The 22722-nt window shown below is 50.3% G+C and overlaps 9 protein-coding genes; 4 read left to right on the top strand and 5 right to left on the bottom strand.

Annotated features, from left to right (window-relative positions):
* Nucleotides 1–431: 431 nt before the first annotated feature.
* On the top strand, nt 432–1777 carry FFUJ_11330 (uncharacterized protein; the record flags this gene model as incomplete). XM_023570216.1 has 3 exons in its annotated part: nt 432–534; nt 589–667; nt 721–1777. 3 exons carry the CDS (start codon nt 432–434, stop codon nt 1775–1777), a joined length of 1239 nt encoding a protein of 412 aa, XP_023437359.1.
* Nucleotides 1778–1982: 205 nt separating this feature from the next.
* Nucleotides 1983–6584, bottom strand: FFUJ_11331 (YCF1-Vacuolar `full-size` ABC transporter responsible for vacuolar sequestration of glutathione-S-conjugates; the record flags this gene model as incomplete). XM_023570217.1 has 9 exons in its annotated part: nt 1983–2084; nt 2138–2244; nt 2314–2393; nt 2470–3129; nt 3201–5296; nt 5354–6036; nt 6094–6322; nt 6386–6506; nt 6562–6584. 9 exons carry the CDS (start codon nt 6582–6584, stop codon nt 1983–1985), a joined length of 4101 nt encoding a protein of 1366 aa, XP_023437360.1.
* Nucleotides 6585–7191: 607 nt separating this feature from the next.
* FFUJ_11332 (PRC1-Carboxypeptidase y, serine-type protease) lies at nt 7192–8837 on the bottom strand (the record flags this gene model as incomplete). XM_023570218.1 has 4 exons in its annotated part: nt 7192–7476; nt 7527–8289; nt 8357–8488; nt 8548–8837. The coding sequence occupies 4 exons, from the start codon at nt 8835–8837 to the stop codon at nt 7192–7194; spliced, it is 1470 nt and encodes a 489-aa protein (XP_023437361.1).
* Nucleotides 8838–9229: 392 nt separating this feature from the next.
* On the top strand, nt 9230–11020 carry FFUJ_11333 (related to PRC1-carboxypeptidase y, serine-type protease; the record flags this gene model as incomplete). XM_023570220.1 has 5 exons in its annotated part: nt 9230–9432; nt 9589–9717; nt 9779–10302; nt 10358–10613; nt 10690–11020. 5 exons carry the CDS (start codon nt 9230–9232, stop codon nt 11018–11020), a joined length of 1443 nt encoding a protein of 480 aa, XP_023437362.1.
* Nucleotides 11021–11166: 146 nt separating this feature from the next.
* Nucleotides 11167–13601, bottom strand: FFUJ_11334 (uncharacterized protein; the record flags this gene model as incomplete). XM_023570221.1 has 2 exons in its annotated part: nt 11167–13392; nt 13446–13601. The coding sequence occupies 2 exons, from the start codon at nt 13599–13601 to the stop codon at nt 11167–11169; spliced, it is 2382 nt and encodes a 793-aa protein (XP_023437363.1).
* A 224-nt stretch (nt 13602–13825) lies between these two features.
* FFUJ_11335 (related to 1-aminocyclopropane-1-carboxylate synthase) lies at nt 13826–15283 on the top strand (the record flags this gene model as incomplete). XM_023570222.1 has 3 exons in its annotated part: nt 13826–14721; nt 14777–15089; nt 15143–15283. The coding sequence occupies 3 exons, from the start codon at nt 13826–13828 to the stop codon at nt 15281–15283; spliced, it is 1350 nt and encodes a 449-aa protein (XP_023437364.1).
* Nucleotides 15284–16118: 835 nt separating this feature from the next.
* Nucleotides 16119–17717, top strand: FFUJ_11336 (Similarity to Methanobacterium aryldialkylphosphatase related protein; the record flags this gene model as incomplete). Its single annotated transcript, XM_023570223.1, has 1 exon — nt 16119–17717. One exon carries the CDS (start codon nt 16119–16121, stop codon nt 17715–17717), a length of 1599 nt encoding a protein of 532 aa, XP_023437365.1.
* A 406-nt stretch (nt 17718–18123) lies between these two features.
* FFUJ_11337 (permease-like protein) lies at nt 18124–20478 on the bottom strand (the record flags this gene model as incomplete). XM_023570224.1 has 3 exons in its annotated part: nt 18124–18966; nt 19026–20140; nt 20196–20478. The coding sequence occupies 3 exons, from the start codon at nt 20476–20478 to the stop codon at nt 18124–18126; spliced, it is 2241 nt and encodes a 746-aa protein (XP_023437366.1).
* Nucleotides 20479–20933: 455 nt separating this feature from the next.
* On the bottom strand, nt 20934–22701 carry FFUJ_11338 (related to triacylglycerol lipase V precursor; the record flags this gene model as incomplete). XM_023570225.1 has 2 exons in its annotated part: nt 20934–22464; nt 22520–22701. 2 exons carry the CDS (start codon nt 22699–22701, stop codon nt 20934–20936), a joined length of 1713 nt encoding a protein of 570 aa, XP_023437367.1.
* Between the last annotated feature and the right edge of the window lie 21 nt (nt 22702–22722).

Below are 22722 nucleotides of genomic sequence, written 5' to 3' on the forward strand. Positions count from 1 at the left end.
CATTGATGAATTCTTCTTTCTTTGATCTCAGGGTCTGCACATGCCCCTGGTAACAAAATTATCAGCTGGCCAGCCAAATTATCACCGTATGATCAATCTAGGGCTCTAGGCCTTTCTTTTTAGTATGCATCCCTGAGTGGCGCTGAATATCCCTGTAGCGGTATGTACAATAGCGCGAGTCCGGTGGATATTTTCGTCAACCACGGCGATCGATTGGACAACACGTCGATCTAGACCGCGAGAACCCCGAAGCAAATTCAATAGATCCAAGATTGTAATCAATAGCTTCAACACTGACCAGCTCAGCGGTAGCCACGATTTACAGGGGAGGCTGACCCGATGCTATTTAATAACTCGTCGGCCTGTGGCGCCCATGTTCATGTCGTTCTTCGTCAACTCCTCTTTGTCGGCTGAGGATCAAGTTCGCGAAGATGAAGTTCTTTGAAGTCCTCGTGCCGTTGGGCATGATCGTCGCAGGTGCTGACGCTGCTTTCTGGAACCCATTTATCCGAAGTCCTGATGCATGTTATAACGGTATGTTAATCTACTAATGATTTCGTGCCATTAGCTAACGAAGCGCTTTTACAGCTGTTGCGCAGCCCAACAATAAGCAGCGTACCTCTGACTGCAAGGCATTCCTTGTCACTACAATAACTCCCAAGAAGGCGTACGGAATCCAAGCGCAGTCCGATGGTGCAAAAACTGACAAGAGATACACAGCACCATTTACAAAACAACTACAATCACCAAGAAGACTCCAACCGTCAGAAAGTCAATCACCGCTACTAGTACCTCGTCCGCCATCGCTACGAGCGTAAGCTCAGTCGTGCAAACCGTTACAGAAAACATTGTCGTGACGCGGACCGTGGAGCAAACCAAATTCGTAACCGAGCAGGCTACAGCGACATTCACGACCCAGGATGCCAATGTCAACCCGCCTTTCAAGCACAAACGCTCTGCACCTCGCATCCCAGAATACCTCGACAACATATGCACAAACTCCGCTCAATACTCATCGGCTTGCTCCCGTATCGGCGTCACTTCCAAGACAGTCAACGGCCCTCGGGTTACTATCGTCTCCAAGATAATCCGCGTGAAGATCCCACGCGCTACAACCGTCAGGACGACGGTCGACACCACCTGGGTTACTCAGACTGTTAAGACCACTGTCGTCTTGAAGACCTACAGCACGGAAGAAGTCACGAAGACTATCGATGTCGTCACTGACGATGTCACCATCGCTACCGAGACCGTCACCGAGACTACCACAAAGACCGTAATAGCCGAGCCACTCCAGACAGTTCAGTTGATTGCAATTGGTAGCAACGACCCCGCGCTGGCAGTTTCAAACGGGATTGGCTTTACCTCCCTTGAGTCCTCGCAAGGCACCTCATTCTACTTGGACTTCAAATCTGATCCCTCCAGCCTTCAGCAATTTAGCATAAATAAGGGAACTGGCGAAGTGAAAGCACTCAACGGACCTGGCGCTGCACCTGGCCAGTCTGCTTCGTACAATTTCTATCCTGGAAGTGGAAACCCCTACGGTGCTGTCATGATTCAGGGCCAAGGTGCGCCGCCTTTGGTTTGCAAGGTCGCAGAAGGGGCAGGATATGAATATCTACAGTGCAAATTCGGAAGCAACCAGATCGCCGACTTTTGGACATGCAAACAGCGCTTGATATTGGTCTACCCAGGATATGACTTGTCACGCTGTTATATGGATGGCAATGCTTACACGGGTTACAAGATTCCTATTATTCGAGTGTCAACCGACTAAGATAATACATGTATTAGCTTTCACTGCTTGTTTACAGGTGGTTACACCAAGCTTTCAAAAATTTGCCTGATCTACTTGTATATACATAGAATTCAAACTACCAGACATTTAATTACTGCAAATGATCTTTCTACGAGGACCTCCTAGGGGCTGCAGTTCGTGCCGACATTTGCGGTTATCATAACTTGCGACCTTCTCTGTAGATTTAAGATACAAAGCTCAGCCTCCCATTCTGTATCAATGCCTGGGGAGTATCATATTCGGCCACCTGCCCGTGGTCAATAACAAGGACGTGATCATATGCTTTCTAGAAAATGTTACAATTTGTCAAACATAAACAACACACAAAGATTGACTTACAGCAGAATCCATATCGTGAGTGATGGCGATCATAGTGCAGCCTCCAAACTTCGACTTAAGCACTTTCCGCACAGCAGTTGCTACTTTCGCGTCAAGAGCGGCCGTCGCTGTGATTGCGATCAGTTAGTTCCCGGATCCTGGCTTTCACACAATACAGGTGTGGTGGGTAATCTTACCCTCGTCTAAGATAATAATTTTGCACTTGGCTGCGACGGCTCGAGCCAGTGCAAGAACCTGTGTTTGTCCAGCTGACAGGCTTGATCGTTGAATATGTTAGTTCAGGTTCTTTCGATCCTATAGGTACTAAGCAGAGTGTAGTTGCCGACACTCACTTTGATCTTGATATTCTATGCTCGAGAGGGTCCTCATCCTGGAGAATCCCGAGTATCTCAATTACCTGACAGGAAGCCAGTGCTCTCCGTAGATCAGATTCCTCGATGTCGCCCAGAGGATCAAGGTTCTCTCTCAACGTCCCGGAAATAACTACCGGTTCCTGAGGAACGAGAGCGATACGTCTTCTGATCGCCCCCGGACTAAGAGACGAAAGATCTAACCCGTCTATGCAGATTTTTCCATGCGTGCAATCCTTTTCAATCGCTCGTAGTAAGGCCAAGACGATGGACGACTTACCAGCACCGGTTCGACCAACGACGGCGACATGGTCTCCCCCAGGAATAGATAGACTGAGGGATTTAAGACAAGGCTTTCCTTCGGGCCTGTAAGAGGCAGTGTAGGACTCGAACACGACTGACCCTTCCGAAGGCCAGTTTGAAGGAGGATCGAGGCTGACATCGACATCTTCCTCAGAGTGGTTCTCCTTATACATCTGGATACGCTCGTACGAGGTGATATCTGCCTCGAGGCCTGCCCGAACCTCGACAAGGCTATTGAAAAGGTTGGTAATCTGGAGCACAAAGTTCATGACCAGACCCAGAGTACCGGATGGAATATTCAGAGATAGAATGAGTGTCGCGGAAAATAGAGTAACGAGACTATGATATAACCTTTTAGTATCTAGAGAACAAGGAAGTAAGATGCCTGCTGCGCTCCTGCGACGACATACCTTGCAAGCAGCTGAAGCCTCAAGTCCAGCCAGACTTTCAGGGCTTGAAAAGGCCCAGAGGTGATATTGTAACCATCGATGGCATCTCTGGCGCGCTGCTTAAAAAGCTGCTCCTGATTGAAGCATCGGATGATGGAAGCACCAGTGGCCATTTCTTCTGTGACACTGATGATCGCCTCACGAGAGGCATTCTCGAGTCTTCGAAGCTGTCGATTGGCGCCGAGATAGAACGCCTGGACGTACTTGTATAGGAACCCGAGGGGAATCAAGTAGACAATACTGAGTGGGACGGTAGCGATGATAACAGCGATGGGTGCTAGAGCCATGACGACCGCGATCACAAACCGAATGAGGCCCGCATTAAGCTGAGAGTCGACTTTATTGATGTCATTTGTGAAGCGGCTGAGGATCTGTCCGGGTGAATTGTCATCGAAAAAGCGAAATTGGCTCTCCAACACCGCTTTAGTCAGACGATCGTGGAGGCGACGAGAGGCAGGAATAAGACAAAGAAAATACGCAGCCATAACAAAGACAAATGAGAGAATGGATCCCACTGAGCTCAGTGCTGTAAAAACCCCCAGAAAATGGAAACCCTCAGCGCCTTCGGTCGCCAACCTCAGAACAAAGAGAGCAGCGACATCCGCGAGCTTGGCCATGATGGCGAGGACAATTACAACATACCAACCTCCTCTGTTTGCCATCCCCAGATAACTGATGTATACCCGAAGCGGCACCCCTTCGACGTTTGGCTGTCCGCTGGCGAGGACTTCTGTAGGATGGCGCCCCAAAAGTGGTGCCTCCTCTGTGGTATCTGTAACATGTACGGTCGCGATAGACTTGACGTCGAAAGTTCCACAGCCAACTTGACTGGTAGGTGGCACAACAAGTGACTCATCTCTAATCAATAGCTCCTCAGTCCTTGAAAGGTCTTCCGCGATGGAGCTTGTAAGAGATGGATCCTCAATGAATTCAGCGCCTTGCAAGAGTCGAAGATCGGCAATAGTGTACACCCTGTCAGCTGCCTCAACCAGTGGCTGACACGAGCTAGTGACGATGCGAATCTGATCTTGCAGGATTCCTTTGTGGCCCAAGACCTGGTCAATAACTTCTGCTCGAACCTTGGCATCTAGAGCAGCCAAAGGATTATCGAGGATGACGATATCGCGTCGGGAGTAGACAGCTCTTGCAAGAGCCACTCGGCTTTTTTGGCCTCCGGAGAGGGCTGCACCAGTACCATCAAGCCTTGTCTGGTCACCATGGGCCAGACGGGGTAAGTCAATGCTTAGAGCTGTTGCATCAATAACACATTGATAAAAGGAGGGGTCATAAGGTAGGCCAAAGAGAATATTATCCCGTACTGTGCCGTGGATGAGGACCGGAACCTGAGGACAATATGCAATAGTACCACTTATCTTGATGTTGCTGTCGAGTTGTCGGACATCTCCTATAAGCGAACGGAGGAAGGTCGATTTACCCGAGCCAAGAGGACCGGAAATCACGGTCAGGCCTTTCTGTACAGCTTCAAAGTTGATGTCTCGGAGGAGCAACCTTTGTCCCTTCCCTGACTGCCAGGTAGAAATAGTCCCTTCTTCCACAATAACACTTGGCCCCTCCGGAAGAGCATCTAAGTGTTTTCTGGGCATAGGCTCGTCCAGAGGCATCAAGTGATCCTTGATCCTTTCCAAGGAGATCACTCCTGCTTGATATATCATAGCGAGCTGGCTAGTAGCCTGCAAGCCACTATTGATATTGAAGAAGAAAGCTAGAGCTGGGAACATAACCTGGCTGGTCAGCTGACCGCCCATGGCAGCGTAAGTCACCAGAGTAACGGCGACTAGACCTGTGGGTATGATGGTAGATAGGGCTACCAAAGCGCCATTGAGAATCGCTACTCGGCCGACCTCCATCAGTTCATATGCCCGAATCCCATCAATCCTTGCACTGAAGAACGACTGCCATTCTTGGAGCTTAATTTGTCGGACCTGCGCCAGCATCTCGTTGACTGTGGAGACTCTCGCGTCTTTGGCCTCCATGACGCTGGAGAGGCGTTGCGAAATAAGAGACATAAGCAGCATGAAGAGAGGTACGCCGATAGCCTTGAAGGAAAATAGTTAGTAGCTTTACATGAAAGTGTCCAGCTTGACAAGGCTTACCATAAGACCAAAACCTGCAAGCATACTTTGCCAAGTGAGAATATATGCTAGCGCGATGAAGCCGATGATGCACTGCAGAGGTGCTAGGTAGGTAGTATGAAATGCCTCCACGAGAGCAAAAACCTGCGGCAGGTCGACTTCCATAAGAATGACGGGGTCCGGCGTATTAGTGACACTGGCTGCGCTCGAAATCTCGAGATTTCTATCACAAATCAAAGCCGTCAAGGCTGCTCGCAAACCCATACCAGCCATGCGCAGCTGATAACGCGCATGTGCCCTTGCTGCGCCACCAACCATACCAGTAATGAACAAGGCAATTACAAAAGTGTAGCGGCGCTGCTCGAGAAGCGCACCTAGCAGAAAGGGCTGAAGAGAGACCGTCACGATGCCGACAATCTCTAGCAGTCCACTCCTAACCAATGGCCCAGTGCATTCTAGGAGCAGTATCCTAGCTAATCCCTTTGGGAGAAGAAAACGCCATCTTTGAAGAGACGCGTCGGCCTCTGTCAAGGCATAAGGTTCGCCAAGCTTCTCGTCAATCGGCCATAGATGCTCCGTCAATAGTTCGAAGCGGGTCGCCCTTTTCAGTAAAGGGTCGAGCCAAGAGAGGGTGATACTTGGTAAGAATGGCGTTTGGGTCAAGGGATGCTTGCCGGCGCCGTCAGGGACCTGATAAGGAGTGCCTAGAATTGCAATCAAGGCAAAGAGAAAGAGAAATGGAATCGTCAGATGAAACCTACCGGCATCGGGCACTAGAAGACACAGTGCCCCCCACGCAAAAGCTCCAGAGAGCGTGTAAAGCGCATGCAATGTCTCTCCATGGTCAAAGATTATGGCTGCCAGGGAGGCCAATGAGGCAGCGCCAGTACTAATGAGCAGGAGATAAGACGTTTGACAACGAGCTGCATCTTCCGTATCTGGGAGTAGAGCAATAGTCAAGCAGATGGCTATGATACCGATATGGGCAAGCTAAGGCGTTAATGATCAGCAACGACCGTCTCCGAAAGATGATAAATGAATAGTCAAACTTACAGCACAGATAAAATTGGCCCAGTACCAAACTTTCCTGTATTCCGGCTTTTTCGCACCAAGCTTTGCCAAACTAAGGAATATTTCAAGGATGTAGGCAAATGTAAGCCCGGAATAAAAGAGCCTAAAATACGCTATCAGGTGCGGTGTTCGTCGGGGCACAGTGACGTGGTGCTCACGTAAAGATTGAAAAGGTACTCATCTTGAAGCACAACACAGCTGCGATACGAGAAATCTAGGTTGGTGATGCTAGGTTGAATCAATAGCTAGTAAACGGACTTGGAAGCTTGATAGAGAAGAGTGACGGTCCATCTAGCAGTACTTCTTGTACCCAGCGACTACGTATTAGCCTAATCTACGGTGGATCGAAGTTGGTCGTCCTACAACAGTTGGAGCGGAGCTACCAGCATGAAAATACCAAAAGGGGTCAATTTAAGCACCCCTATCCCGTTGACCCCTGAAGGCTTATGGTTGACAGTAATATAATAGCTAACAGGTATATTTACCTGTATTAGCTAAGCTATTTATAAAGAGCTATCTCTTGAGTTCTAGCATAAACCAATAAGGCTTCATAGGTTTAAGAAAAACATTAGCTAATATATACAATAAGCTTATATTGTGTTCTTTGACGTAGTGTATGATGGCTTATATCATGATATGCTGAAAATAAGTATCTCATTGGGTTACATTGTCATCAGCGACCCGCTGGCCATATCTCGCGTATTGCTCTACAACGACATTTTGCTCTTGAGTAACAAGTTTAATATTTTCTTGATCCTCATATCAACATATATATATATACTTGGCCCCTACCATGGTAAAGTCTGTGACACCCACGCGTTAATAAGGGCTAATGAAGCTGCAGGCCTGTCATAAGGCACGAGGTGCCCAGCACCATAAACCTCGGCATACGTTAGCGCCTGGAACGCTTTTCCCCGACCGGCCACTTTCACGCCAGAGTACCAAGGCGTCAGCTCACGAAATCTGAAGAGGGGCTGCCCGTTCCACACCAGACCGTGGTTGACAAGCTGCCGCATGCCGGCGGCGTGGCAGTACCAGTCCTTGTCGCCAACATAGATGAGAACACGGTAGTTCTGCAAGGCGTTAGTGTGTGTTTGCAAACTCGGGATGTGGTTTGACTTACCTTGTCAAGAAGGTAGTTGACGTAATGGTCGCTCGGCTTCCAGAGATCCCCAATCGCCTCCCACTGGTCATATAAATCTTGGGACACGCCCGTGAAGTTTTTATCAGCAGGTACGCCAAGTCCTTTTTTAACATCCCCTCGATCGAGGTATTTCACTACTGCTGCGAGTTCCGGATAGCAGCTCAAAGCATCTCCGTGACAGTCACGTCTCCAATCAAAAGGGTTGCGGCCCATCTCGCCGGTGACTAAATCACTCATCTCGTTACACAGACTCTGGGCGTGCTTGCAATCATCAGATAGCCAGCCTCGCGAATCGCAGACGACAAGATTCTGCTCACACCACAGAGATCGCGGCGCCCATTCCAAGCATTGCGATGAGTTGAGGATGGAATCCGGGCCACTGCATGCGGCTTCCAGAGTAGCAGGGTTCTGAATAGGCAATTTGACCAGGCCGTTTCCAATCATGATGCCTTTGATGTTGATATCCCTCGGTCGAGCCGTAGCCAAAGTCCTCTGCATGCCCGGATAGCGGACGGCAGCTCCCTCTTGGGAATCGGATCGGGTCTGTCTCTCGACGATGTTTGCAGCGAGAGCCGGAACCCAGGAGCCACCGTAGGACTCACCCGCGATATAGAAGTCTTGGTCAACCAGGGCAGGAAAGGCCAAAAAGAACTGTCGCAGGAAGCGATCCATAGCATTGCTCGCTTCAGCAAGCCCTTTGGGCATTGTTTTACCATACGAGAAGCCGACAGGGATTGGCTGGCTGTCAAAGGTTTAGCATGGTGTGTTGAACGTTGTCTCAGAATTGATCTTTCGCCAGCATTACTTACTCAACAAATAGCACGGTCGCGTTAGTGTTCCAACCGTAGGGGTTATCAACAGTCTCGCTTCCATCAGTCGTCACACGGCAGGGACCTAACTCCATCAAGTTTCCGAATCCAGTTGACGAAGCCCCAGGGCCTCTGTGTCGTGTGTTTAATCAGTGATTTTGTTTTTAACTAGAATCCAACTTATAACGCACCCGCTCATAAAGAAGATGATGGGATCCTTGGAGAAATCGTTTTTACTCTCGAAAAGCCAAAAGAAGACATGGGAGTCATCTTCCGGAGTATCGATAAAGCCAGACACGCCCGGCGTGGAGCTGTTGCATACGGCGGCCGTTACGTTGTTGGCTCGAACTGAGAACGAGGGCAGTCCAGGTGTTTCTGAGGCTGCGAACTCACTCTGGCTGGGAAACAACACAGCCTGCCCACCCACAAGGGTTATTATGGCTGCGAAGAGTGTGCATTTGGTGATATGTGATGCTATCATTGCGGCGAGGTTGGCTTATCGAATGTAGTTGCTGTGAGAATGTGCTGCTCGTCGGCCCTAATTCTAGCCGATCCATGGATGTTAAAGGGAGCGTCGGTGGGGGTGAAGGAGCGAAGACCCAGGACGCTTGCGAGGACCTCTTCGGGACTAGCGCCGCTTGGAATATGGCCTACGCAGATCCACGAGAGACCTGATAAGGAAAGAAGAAAGGCCAACCATTCCCATAGAAAGGTAAGGTAAGTAATTATTATGTAAATATTAGATCTATTCATAAATAATTAATGTGAGACTCGACTTTTATAGCTCTCAGTAAATCAGTTTGTTCAATTCGGTCTAACAGAGTACCAGTCACCAGCCCATTTTACTCCCGAATTAAGGTCGTGTCTTTCGCCATGCTCTCACTCTGCGGTCTTGCCCTCCTCCAGGTCATCGCAGGCGTTCGAGGCAACCCTTTTCAGTGGGCTTTGGCGGCTCTTCAGGAGGAGAAGCCAACCTTCAGTGTCACCCCGCAGTCCTCGGATATTTGTGACGCGGGGTCGCGGCAATGGACAGGAACGGTCAGCGTGACGGAGGAAAAGTCCATGTTTTTCTGTACGTCAGCTACTCCACTTACTACAGCCAAGACGATTAATAGTTAGGGTATTTTGAGAGTCGTAACCAGCCAGAAGACGCCCCGGTCATCCTATGGATGAGCGGGTAAGATGAACCCCTCCCCATGCTTGGAGCGTTTGATGCTAATCGCTCTTTGAAGCGGCCCCGGAGCAACTGGCGAGCTTGGCTTATTCAAAGATATTGGGCCATGTTCTGTCAACAAAGATGGCAACTCTACTTCGCGCAACAAATATTCATGGACAGACCACGCTAATGTCCTATTCATTGAGTACAGTCCATTTTCAGCATGCTGGCGCTTAGACACAGTAGTACTAACAGTTGGGTTGCAGTCAGCCTATTGGCGTCGGGTTCTCAAAAGCTAAGAGTCGCTATAACATGGCCAAGAATATCCACGAGGCAGCCCAGGAACTCGAAAAGTTTCTATCTGTCTTCGTAAGCGAAGTGTTCCCTGAGCTTGCCTCCAAGCCATGGCATTTCGCTGGGGAGTCCTTCGGTGGCCACTACGTCACCTATTACCTCCATCATCTCTTCAATGAGAAGCTCCACGAATCTCCTCTCCTGAACGTCTCTTCGGCCATCATAGTTGATGGCTATATCGATGGAACTAGACAAAGTGCTGGCTACTACGATTTCTTCTGCCAGAACTGGCGCGAGGATGGGAGTGAACCTCTTATGAGCACCAGAGAGTGTGAGGAGATGGCTTCACATGTACCTGAATGTGAGCGCCTGGGAGAGCTTTGCCGCAAGACCCTCGACGTAGAAGTCTGCCACTTAGCAGCCACTCGCTGCGAATGGACGGTGGGTAAACACTTTCTCGATAATGTCAAGCCCGGAGGATGGAACCCGTACGACAGTAAGTACTACTGTAAAGTCTGGATTCCAGGAGGTGAGCACTGACTTTATGACAGGCAGAAAGAAATGCGTTGAACCACCTATTTGTTCTGACTTGGACGGCGGAGCAACACTTCAGTTCCTCAACAGGCCATGGGTTCAAGAACGGCTAGGATTCTCTGATGTTGCATTTGAGCTCATTGACTTTGATTTGAACAGACAGTGGGACACCGAAGGCACTATTTACCTTCCTACCACGAAACAACTAACGTGGTTACTCGACGAGACTGACATCCATGTGCTATTCATTAACGGTAACAATGATATTATCATGTAAGCCTCACCACTGACTCGTTGACACAGTATGAATAAATGAGAATGCAACATGGGAAGCTGACATTTACTCTAGTAACACGCCGGGCCAGATGCGGCTCCTCGATGAACAACCTTGGAGTCGACAGGCTTGGTATCGGGCTCAGCGCTACAGCAACTGGTATGTCGAAGATGGAGAGCTCTCTTCCAGCCCCAATAGCAAGAAAGCCAGGCAGGGTGGAACTTGGAAAGGCGACGAACGTCTCGCTCTTTTCACTGTAGATGAAGCTGGACATACTTGTCCCTTTGACCAGTCCGAGGCCGTAGGCGCAGTGGTTAGAAATTGGATCAGACTAGATTCTGTTCAAGGGCAACCGCGCAGTACTGATAGTAAGGGTTATAAAGAGCTTCAGGCCTATAAAGTATGAAAATATTATTTAGCTTATGTATTATATCTCTATAAAGAGACATAAGATGAATTGATCTCTATACCGATGCCTATAGATATACCTCAAGTCTTATAATGACGATAACCATAAAAGAAACCGTAAGATAATGCAATGAAGTAGATAATCTATAGAATGTCTAAATTACCAGTAGGAGATTCCTCTAGCTCCACCATGTCCTTCAGATACAGTCCATCAGCATCCCGACCAAATATAATAAAGCATTCATGATCTCCCCTGGAAAAGAGAACATCCTTCGCAGTCCAGGCGTTATACGTAGGGCACAACATAAAGACAGTCCGTCCCTTCATCAGCTCTTGGCAAAACAACTTGTTGCACTGTGACAACAGGTTTAGAGGAGTGAAACAATCCTCATAGGACCCGCCTACATCCATGAGTCGCTGTAACAGGCCACTGAGAAAGTACGCGGCCTCCAAGTCCTGCAGAAGAAATACGGCACACTGCAAGGAGTTGCAGATCCCCTGGCGATACCTGTTGCGAGTTAAGCACTTCTCCACGTCCAAGCCAGCTGCGATGCGGAGTAGCAGATGAAGCCACGGATTACGAGACGGGCTCCGCTGGAATGCGGGAGATCCGAGGGTCTGTATGTTACTCTCATCGCAGACAATCTGTGCTGAAGCATAATCCGCCAGCTCCATGGCTTGCTCATGGTCAGCCAGATACAGAGGCTCTGGGGTTGTGGTGCATGAAGCAGGCACCGAAGGGTCGAAGTTGAGAGGAAGGCCTGTAGGTACCTCTGAGATATCCAGTGCGTCTCTCAGGCGTGCAAGTTCGCAAAAGAGTTTGTCCTCAGACAGATGACTCCCTAAATCATGTGTCCCGGTTATGTCGTCAGCTTCCTGACACTTGATAATCGACCACCACTGACTGAACCTGCTCGCTATGGTCGATGGTGATTTCTCATTATCGCCCGTGCATCTGAAGAGCAAAATGCGACGACTGATCCGATAGGCTTTGGCAGCTATTATTCCAAACGCTTGCGATGTCCCAGTAGTCAGATCTTGTAGCTCTGACACTTCATGCTCTGTTTGAGACTCTCCTCTAAATAACGCAAGAGGCTGAAGCGTCCCCTCACAGAGGGACCGAAGGCCCAGCCAGGATTGAACCAAGCCAGGGCCAAATTCCAGCGAGAGAATTGCATCTCTATTACTGAAAACAGCGGAATCAAGTACAGATAGTGCGTGATATATCTCTCCAATGCAGCCTAGTTCAAGCTGGTAGCATAGCATCAAAATTAACATGACGATACGGCAGCCTGGAAAGATTCCCGGGCTACTCTGGATTGCGTCCATGCTCCTGGATGCAAAGCTCAGCGCTCTGCCGTAGTGGGTTTGCATGGGGACCCAGCGGCCAGCTTCATCTTTGGAGAATCTACCACCGCGATTGGCGAGGTTTGCAGCAGCCAGGGCATTTGCGCACAAACGGATTGGTTCTGATTGGATGGCTATCTTCCCCAGGTATTTGAGGCCAGGTATCAAGTCGATCATCTGCGACATGAAGTGGGCGAGATACACGCGGTCTCTGACTGGAATATTCGGCATGGAGCTCGGCAATGGGGCAGTCCAGATAGTTTGCTTAAGAATGGGGACCGATGTTTTAGTCACGGCGTCGGATGGCGAGTTAACGCTGTCCAATTGACCCTCCTGCCCAGTAGCGGATTCAAAGGTCGACGTCGAAGGAATGGAAGCTGTTGAATCAGGTTCGACGCGAGAAGGAGACTCCATAAGACTACACCACATCTCGTTATAACAAGGCTCCAGATTTATATCCAGAGCTCCCTGATCGGGCATATATTGGAGCATATCGCCTGTCAACATGTCGCTGGACACATAGTCGTCCCACGAGGAACTAATGACGCCAGTCGGCATCCAAGCAGCAATATCTGTATCTGTAGACGGCGACGTGAGGCCTAGTAGCGGTCTATCGCTTGGAGTAAGCTCTGCTGGCTGAACAGTTTGCCCACGATCTGGCTGTCTCTTGTGGATATCGTCCGATGCGACGTGTCCGTCCAGGTCGGTATCTTGTTTCTGATGCACATCGTTACCCTCGACATGATTATTGGGAGAGTCTGTGACTTCCCCAGCAGAAGCCGGTATGTCATTATTGTTGACCATGTCACACTCAGATGGAGGGGATGGTTGGAAGCGGGGCCAATGGCGATTCTGGCTCTCTGGGGGAGTAGGGGATCCGTGCTCTTTTGGGCCGTGAATGATCCTCCGCTTGACCTTCTGTGCTGCCCAAACAGTTGCATCGCGAAACTCAACCCTGGTGTTGTAGGAGCACTCAATGTTGGCACTGAGGCACCTGTTACATCTCGGTTTGGACTCATCACACTAAGCATCTGTTAACTCTGAGAGCGCGCGCACATGTCTTGAGGAAGCTGAACCTTTCGCCTTTTCTTCCTGCATGAGACGCATCCCGACTTGGACCGTCTGGCCCCAGTTTTGGAGGGACGATGGGGCGCTGGACCGTACATGATGAACGGCTGGAAATAAGTTTGTGGAAAGATGGCATTGACGAACGAAGGGTGGAGCCAGGCCATGGGGTCATGGAGGGACCCTGGGGATCGGGATCTGGGGGAACCTAAAGCCGGACTAGGTCCAGCGTAAGTTCTTGGTGTGCGCTTGATCGCACCCCTTCAAGTCTAGTGTCTGTGCAAGATAGGGTAGCTTGTTCGCCTATTATGGGAACCCTTCACTGTATATCTTGTAAGATCTGTATGCAATGCGGTAGCGGGCATCAATCATATCTCCACCATTTGCTATCATGATGCTCGATTTTGGGCCCTCGCACAGGGCGCTGGCCAGCTTCAATCAAGGCCTCGCATGGGACTTGATGGAAAAGGTTAGGCAAATTCCCCACTACGACCCCGTGGCCGAGCCTGCCGGTATCATCGACCTATCCGGGGCCCTCAATGCCTTGATGGATGACTGGATGGAAGAGTACTACATTTCGCTCCCACCATTGCATGTCAAGTCTATATTTAACTATGGCCCTCTCTATGGCTCTGATCAACTTCGTTCCGCCGCTGTCGGTTTTTTTAATCGTTTCTTCAAACCCTCGTCCCCTGTGCTGCCATCTCATGTGCTTGCGGGCACTGGCGTCACCTCTCTTATCGACCTCATTGCCTGGACGATATGTGACGAGGGGGATGGTGTACTCTATCTTACGCCCAACTTTTACATGCTCGAGACAGACTTGACAATTCGTGCCTCCGTCACTGCCATTCCCGTCTCAACCTCTGGTCTACAGTATCCTGATGGTGAGAGCGATATTGAGCAGCTCGTGTGTGCCTTTGAAGATGCGGCTACAGATGCCGAGGCTAAGGGCATCAAATGTCGCGTCCTCTTCCTGTGCAACCCTCAGAATCCCACTGGAAGATGCTACTCTCCCAAGACACTCTACGCCCTCGCCAAGTGGTGCGCTCGCAGAGGTATGCACCTTGTGGCCGACGAGATATACGCCCTCTCCACCTTTGACCATGATGAAAACTCAGAGATGCAGAACTTCTGCTCGGTACTGAGTATTCCCTCGGATGGTGTTCTAAAGGATAACGTCCACTGTTTGTACGGAATGAGCAAAGACTTCAATATGGGCGGCATGCGGATGGGATTCCTCGTTACCCGGAACGCGGAGATCCTCAACGCAGCTACGAGAGCAACGTGAGTTCTACAAGCACTTCCTGGCTCTACAACTGACTAGATATATGCGATGCAGGTGGTTTACGTGGGTCACAGCCTTTTCAGACTCCTTCATAGCCCGGTTCCTAGGGCACCTAGAGCTGGTCGAAAGCTACAGGGTACTCTACCAGCGCCGCCTGGGTGAGCAATATGCAACTACTGTAACCGCTCTCAAAAGCAACGGAATACCGTACCAGAGAGCCAAAGCCGGGTTATTCGTTTTTGTCAATCTAAGCAAGTGGCTAGTATATTTTAAGACCGACGAAACTCCAGAGTCTGGCCATGCTACGCCTGAGCTGCGACTCTGCAGCTGGTTGATCGATCATGGCGTCTTTCTTAATCCTGGACAGGTGAGTACATAGTCTCATGTTGGAAGATCTTAGTGGTTTTGACGCCTTTTTAGTTTGCGGGCTCGGAAGGCCCAGGCCACTTTCGCCTCGTCTTCACAGAAGTTCCGGATGCGACGGTGCTGGCCATTATTCGTATGCGAAAAGCGTTACAGGCGCTCGAGGGGAATAATCCCACAGGAGACCGTCATGTTTGATCAGTGTACGAAATGGAAGGGGTCGGTCTTGTTTCGAGGGTCTTATCGAGTGCTGTAGGAAAGGCCCATGACGCTGGGCATTGTTGGCTGAGTATGTGCGTATGAAAGTAATGCTGGCTTGTATTCTGGTTTACCAGCTGTGGAAATAGCCTGCAGTTGGCTAGAAGCATTGGGGAATGGCCTGGTAGTGCAGAAGCAGGATTTTCTTGATGCAAGAATAAACACGCCACTCTTACTCGACAATATCTTAAATCCTCCCACCTTGTATGTCCGTTGTCAAATCTCACATTCTTTTGCAGAGAATGAACGGCAAAAGGTTTACTATGGCCATTGGGCTGGATCAGCATCTATATTAAGAACTCTACCTGCCGCAGTGATATCACGACGTCTATAACAAAACAACTGCCTCATTTGTCATGTACCATAGTTATGGGAGACCTTCTGGTACGCTATAAAGCTGGTTTGATGGCCTATTTCTTTTTTCTTAACAATTTTACCCGGGATCTTGAAAAGAGAGGGTATGATCTACCCCAACGCTCTTGTTCTCCATGCTTCACTGATACCAAAAAACACGATACGGATAGACTCGGGTCCATATCGACGGAAAAGAAGCCCGGAGAGTGCACTCCGTATTTAGCCAAACAAAGCCGCTTTACCTAATCGGGTCCGTGCAAGCGCAGCTTTCGGTACCCGTAGGTTGGCGCCTTTCATCTATCTTGGCACTGAGCGTGAATCAAATCCATGGTTGACGAGCAGCTATAAGAGTAAATGGGTATGGGAAACTCAAGTCGACGATGTATTCTTACACAGCGACCTAGATTAATTGCTAACAACAATGACTTACAACTACATTTCTCAACCTTTGCCCTACCACCACCGCCCTACCACTCAGCAGCGGCGTGGTCCTGGATGCGGCTGTAGCCACGTGTGGTCTAATCCTCAACTCTATGCGCGAGAGAACAACATGCTCATGGGTAACCCGCCACACCATCATGGCCAGCCCAGCTTGGCTGGGTCCAGCATGGCAAGCCCTTATCTCTCGCCCGTCACAGAAAAATCGGCCCCAACTAGTTCCCCGTACGTCGAGATCGCTTCTCCTGCCATTATTGCACAGGATGACTCACACGATGAGACTTCTTCCTGCATTTTTGCCGATCTTCTGATCCCGGGCCGTGGAAACCCCATGTCCGACATGGCGGTAGGCATCTCTCGCCAGAGTGGCAAGATCACCTTCGTACAGTCGCAGTCAAGATTTCCATCGGCCTTGAACTCACTTCCTCGAATTCGCGTACGCTATCTCCTGCCAGGCTTGTGGGACTGTCACACCCACTTCGCAGGCACCTTGCACGTCGATTTTCCAGACTTCATCCAAACCCACCCGGCGGTTTGCGGAGCCGCCAACGCTCGAAGCTTTCATGACACCCTCATGGCAGGCTTTACGTCGGTCAGAGACTGCGGATCATACGCCACTGAGGTTGCCAGAGTCGCCACGGCCGGGGTCATTCTGGGCCCTAGTGTGTTCGGCGCTGGTGCTGCTATCGGCATCACGGGGGGTAGCTGCGACGCCACTACGCTACCCGCCGACTTTGTCTACTCCCGCCAGGGAACTGGAGCCGATAACTTCTGGCCGGGCGTCAGCACGCTTGCTATCGCCGACGGCGTCGAGCAATGTCGCCAGGCCGTTCGGCAGCAGGTTCGTCGTGGCGCCAAGTGTATCAAAATCGTTGCCACTGGCGGCGTTCTAAGTACCACCGATGATCCTCACTACAGACAATTTTCAGACGAGGAACTAGGCGTCATGGTCCAGGAAGCAGCACTCCAGGGCCGGGCGGTTGCAGTCCATGCGCATGGTAAAGCAGGTATTATGGCTGCTATCCGCGTCGGTGCTAAGACGATTGAGCATGGCAGCTTTATCGATGAAGAAGCTGCTGAGCAAATGGCTAAACACGGCGTTATGCTTGTCGCTACACGTCATGTCATCGAAGCTGGGCTTAAACATCTGGAGGACCTTAATCCTGAGACCGCCGAAAAGATGGTTATGGTTGCCGACGCGCATCTCCGTGGTTATTCTACTGCGATCAAGAAAGGCGTCAAGATAGCACTAGGAACTGATATCGCAAGTTCTGATCCCGAGTCTGAGACATCCCACGGAAAGAATGGAGCTGAGGTTGTATATGCCGTCAAAGCAGGGTTGTCACCTCTGCAAGCTATCGAGGCAGGCACCATTAACTCGGCCGAGACCTTAGGCCCTCAGTCACCTAAGAAGGGTCTGCTGAAGCCTGGATGGGACGCTGATATGATTGCCTTTGACGAAAACCCGCTTGAAAATGTCAGCGTGTTCGCAGAACCCGATAATGTTAAGTTTGTGTGGCAGGGCGGCAAATTAGCCAAGTCGCCAGGCTGGAAGGCACTTTGGCCTTCGGACTGCAAATAGTCATGACAGATGTTTCCAAATTGTGATATTATACTCTCTATATAGCCTTTTATTTATCAAGGTTTTTTCAAATTCGCGTCGTCCTCAAAAACTGTACTTGCGTCTTGTCTAGTAAAGAAGTAACACTTTGATTGATACAACAAAGGTTGGCGTGCGTTTTATCATGGGCCATTTCCCCTGTAGGTTTGATTCGTGAACCCGAGAAACAATGCTCAAGTATGATTCGATCCGCAACTACGAGACACGTCTGATTATTGGCTGATCCGTCCTTTCTGGTAACAAATACATCTGATTATGGAACTGCAAAGATAAAATCGTAATCTTCATACTCATTATAGGTCCTCCCCCAAAAGCTTTAAATTGCCAGACCATCATCTGTACGGCCTTCATATCGCATATGGTACCTTCAACAAGCGCCGCCAATGCACCCGATGCTTGTTCCGTACTCAGAGCCGCTAACATGAGCCAGAGCCAGCACAGCATTGATGATACCTCCAATACTTTCCCCACCGATCATACCAGCAGCAATCGGGATCATGAAAATGGCGTATGACTTGGGTCCTCTATGATTCCAAACATAGGCAATGATAGCACCCATGCTAACAGCAAAACCGTACTGGAAACTAGGGATCAAAGCACCCAGAGCTACCATGAGCATGTTGGGGACCCAGTTGCGCAGACGCTTGCGACCGGTGACAAGGGCCCAGTGCCGCAGAAGATGAACCCCAATTGTCACCACTGACGCGATGATTCCAAATACCCAAGATGATCTAGCGACTGGGAATTGGGGGTTGACCATCGCAGTCGCAATAACGCTATACGTCTGGACGGCGGGGGCCGAGAAGGAGCAGGTGGCCGCCTCCTTAAGATTGATGATACAAGGATACGCCTCAGTAAAGACGGCAAAGAGTCCTGGGCCAAGGAACATGGCCGGCACAACACCAAGCAGCTGGCCGTAGAACTGAGCGCGAGGTGAAGTGCCGAGGAAGAAGCCAATCTTGAAGTCTGTAGTCAGCTCGCCCGCCTGCTGAGAGATGGAACCCGACACGGCGCCAGCGACGAGATTACTCAATAGGTTTGTATTGAGGGCAGCCTCAGAATTCTTCAAAGCGCCCCCGACCACTAGCTGGGAGCCACCGGAGACGATGGAGCCGGGGTTGACACCCGCTTGACCCGAGACGACAACGACTATGATGGCAAATAGAATTCCCAGCACGAGAGTAAGGAGCACGATGCCAAAGTTCATATCCTAGGAATTTCGTTAGTTTCGACCATTTCCAAGTAGTGATGTGATCAGGAACGACTCACGTAGAGTAGGCACATGACAAGTGAAGAAAAGACAAGGCCAACAAGACTGATGCCTCCCCACTCCCGGAGCTTGACAAGTTCGTTCTTAGAAGCGTAATCAACGATGTCAGACGTGGCAGGATACTGTTCAGCTCTTCGCGCAAGCCAGTCACCGCCGAATGACCACCCCAGTTTTGTGTGAGCGTCATGCATATACCAAGCAAGTCGGCTCCCGCCCACGCAAAGGGCGTGCCTGAATGTCTTCCAATGAACGAGTAGGTCGGTGAAGGTGGCGCACATGGTGACGAGGATCGCCGGCCACAGGAGCCAGTATCGAGGAGAGGGTCGTGATACCAGGTCTTCAGACGACAATGCCATGTAGGTAACCAGGTCAGGGTATCTCGGATTGTAGGGAAGACCAATTGCGAAGCCCTTGGCCACGATGATGGGCCCAATAATTCCATAAGAGATGCAGTAGCCCAGTAGCCATGATAGGCCAACGTTCAAGGGAACCAGCATGCCAATGCCAATCATGGCCGGGGTCCATTCAATAGTGAAGAACCCCCAGTTGACAGCATAGATGGCCCGGTTAGCGTAACCGCCCCATTGGTAGATATACCAGGTAATATTCCAATCCCACAAGATGCCCTTTGCATACGAGCTCCCTACTGTCCAGAAAGTCGACACTGAGAAGGAGGCGACAAGACTGATGGCTGACTTTCTAAGCTTGGCCTCTTTGCCACCGAGGTGCAGTTGTCGGATCGAGGCGGCGACCGCTGCTGCTGATGGGAAGACCAAGTCAAGTTCCCGGCCGAACTGTAGCACGAAAATCCTTCGCATCGGGACCGATATCGCAGAGCCAAAGAATGCTGCGGAACCAGCAATGGCTGCCAGCTTACCGTAATCATCCCTTGGGTTTGTGAAGAGACCCAGTTGATACAAGGCGGGAGCTGCCGCGAAGAAGATGACGCTGAGACCGCCGGTCGCTGTTGCTACCGTCTGGATGATGTTGTGTTCACGAGGTCCAAAGGAGCCACCCAGAAGGGGGAGTGCCATCTTTTGGAAGCTTTGTAGGGCCACGTAGCCTAGTAGAGTTGCAAACATGTTTGCATCGTTGGCAATGCCAGCCTTGAGACCTTGAAAGTCTCAGTGACCACACTCTCATCATGTGCATGGGTCAGTTGCGCTCACCGAGATAAATGTTACTCGCATGGACTAGTGCACCGAGAAGCCATCCGGTGATGACGGCCCTAGGACTGAGCTGGTACGGCTCCTCGGGGAGCAGGTCATGTGGAGGGAAGGGCTTGAACATGTCGACGGCCTCCATTTCAAACGGTGCCTTCTCGTTGACCACCTCCCCAACCTCGATATCTTCCTGCCGGGCCGTGTTCATTTCAAGACCCTGGGCGTAAACATCAGCCTTGAGCTTGGACTCGCCGGTTGGCTTCTGCACTTGAGTGTCGACGTGAGCCATGATGAGATATGGATTGAATCAAAGAGATGTAGCAGTATGGTATTAACTACGAATTGGAGTCCCAATGCCGAAGCACAAGGCGCAGAGTTGACGAGACGCATTGCGATCTTTATCAATTTGCACTGTAAAGGCTAAGTAAGTGGCGTGGCTGATAACAAACCTTGTCCACTCGATGGTATGGCCTCTCTAGACCGTTTCCCCGCGTTTGCTTATCACGATAGTCTGGGGAACTAACTCACTTCCAAACGAGCTAAGTCATTTCGGGTCTGCATAAGAGCAACATGAATTAACGCCCTTATCACATACGCGCCACTACTGATGTAACTAGATTGGGTATTTGTTTCCCCTCTTGAACAGTAATTCTTAACTTTAATCAGTATAGAAGAGACTAAAGAGATATATATATACAAAAGAGATAGTCTATAGAGCAATCTCGCATGTTGAATCCAAAATAGCTAAATACATTCAAAAGAAGTCTTCAAAAGTACCCGCCATCGCGTGGCTGTAGCCGTGCCATCAACCTCATCCAACGTCTTGCACAATCTGCCCTCTCCTCCATCTGGGAACACATAGATACCCCCTAGAGACTTAACATCATCTGACCACTGGAACGGGGCCCACGGCATCTTTCCATAACAAAAGTCAAGCCACGCAGATCGGATCTGGCCCACAGCAGATACCCAGTTCTCAAGGTGTTCTGTTGGGACCTGGTCTTCCGCTGGGTTGAAGAGGAAAATGTCATTGATACCATGGTTGGCTCTCTTGTAGCCCAGTGGCCAGTTCTTGTATGGGTTTGTAGCTTGAATCTCGTAGAGAAGCACGTGTGAAGCATCGGCGGCATGGCCTTGCGCAACCTGACGCTTTTTGATAACCGCTGCTGAGTAAATTGGTGGAGTACGGAATGCCACGTCCGCCATTAGGCCTGCCAGGTCCTCAAAAGAGTCTACGCAAGACTTTTCTCGACTCAGGTTATACGCTTTGGCAACTTCGGGGACGCAGAAAGGGCTGTCGTCAGAGTTCAACTGAGGGGTCATGGCGCTACCTGCAAGTACCTCCTGTGCGATAGGAAGTATCTCTGCTTCTGGTCGAGGCGGGGGCGGCAGAGGCTTTGACAGATCCGACAGTAGCATCAATGTAAGATCTCGCTCATACTCTGTTGCACCAATCATCAAGTTTGGTAGGGGTTCGCCAGCCTTGCCCAACTTCTCCAAGGTTGGTTTGAGACCTGCCTCGGGAACCCATTCGCCATCAACGAGTGGGCTGTAGAGCGACGGCGGCGATGCTAACAAGAGCTGATCCAGAGGAAGATCTACCAATGAATCAAGTAGACGCGAATCATCTGTTTCCAGGCTTGGGATTTGAGATAGCACATAGTCGAAGCGCTCCTGATGCCATGGCATAGGCCGCGATGCAATACCGACAGATGTCCCACTGGATAGAATGGCGCTCTGGAATTTGCGATTAGGGAAGTTGACCTGGTAGTGACACGAGGCGCCGCCCGCGCTCGTTCCATGAATAGTGATGCGGTCAGAAGCACCTCCGAACCCGGCAATGAAACGAGAGACCCATTCCAGCGCCTGTCGTTGGTCATGAAGTCCGTAGTTGCCGACTGCCTCCCCATGAGCGTGACTCCTCTCCGCCAGCTTTTCCGAAGTGAGGAATCCCAGAAGTCCCACGCGGTAGTTGATGGTGACTACCACGACCGGCTGATCCCGAGCAAGACTTGCCCTTACCAGGTCGGTAGCATCGTAGATTTCCCGTCCAGATAGTTGGATTGACTGACTACCGCCCATGAAAGCGCCGCCATGGATGAAGACCAGGACAGGAACGTTCTGGCCTGCTTCAAGAGCCTTGCGTGGTGCGGTGATGGAGAGGTTCAAGCAGTTGAACTCATCTTGGATGGGCTTTTCTAGAGCAGGGTACCCAGTAGGAGGTGGCGCCGTCCAGTACAGAGGAAATGGTAGGACCAATTGGGGACATTCAGGGCTGGAAGATATTGGTAAGTCGGTCCATGTATGCGGGATTGGCTCTGCACACTTACCCTGGTTGGCGAGCAGAGAATGGCTGCGAAGGCAATGGCCCAGCTATCAAGATGCTCTGTCGAAAACGACCAGGAATATATGCGAAAGGGATACCGCGAAACTGAACAACATCATCGTCTCTGGCTAAACCGACGATGCTGCCCAGCTCTTGGTGGTTCAGGGTATAGTCTGAAACTGTCATGTTTGTTTTTAACACAGGTAG

Source organism: Fusarium fujikuroi, chromosome FFUJ_chr11 (genome assembly GCF_900079805.1).
Source record: "Fusarium fujikuroi IMI 58289 draft genome, chromosome FFUJ_chr11".
Lineage (NCBI taxonomy): Eukaryota > Fungi > Ascomycota > Sordariomycetes > Hypocreales > Nectriaceae > Fusarium > Fusarium fujikuroi.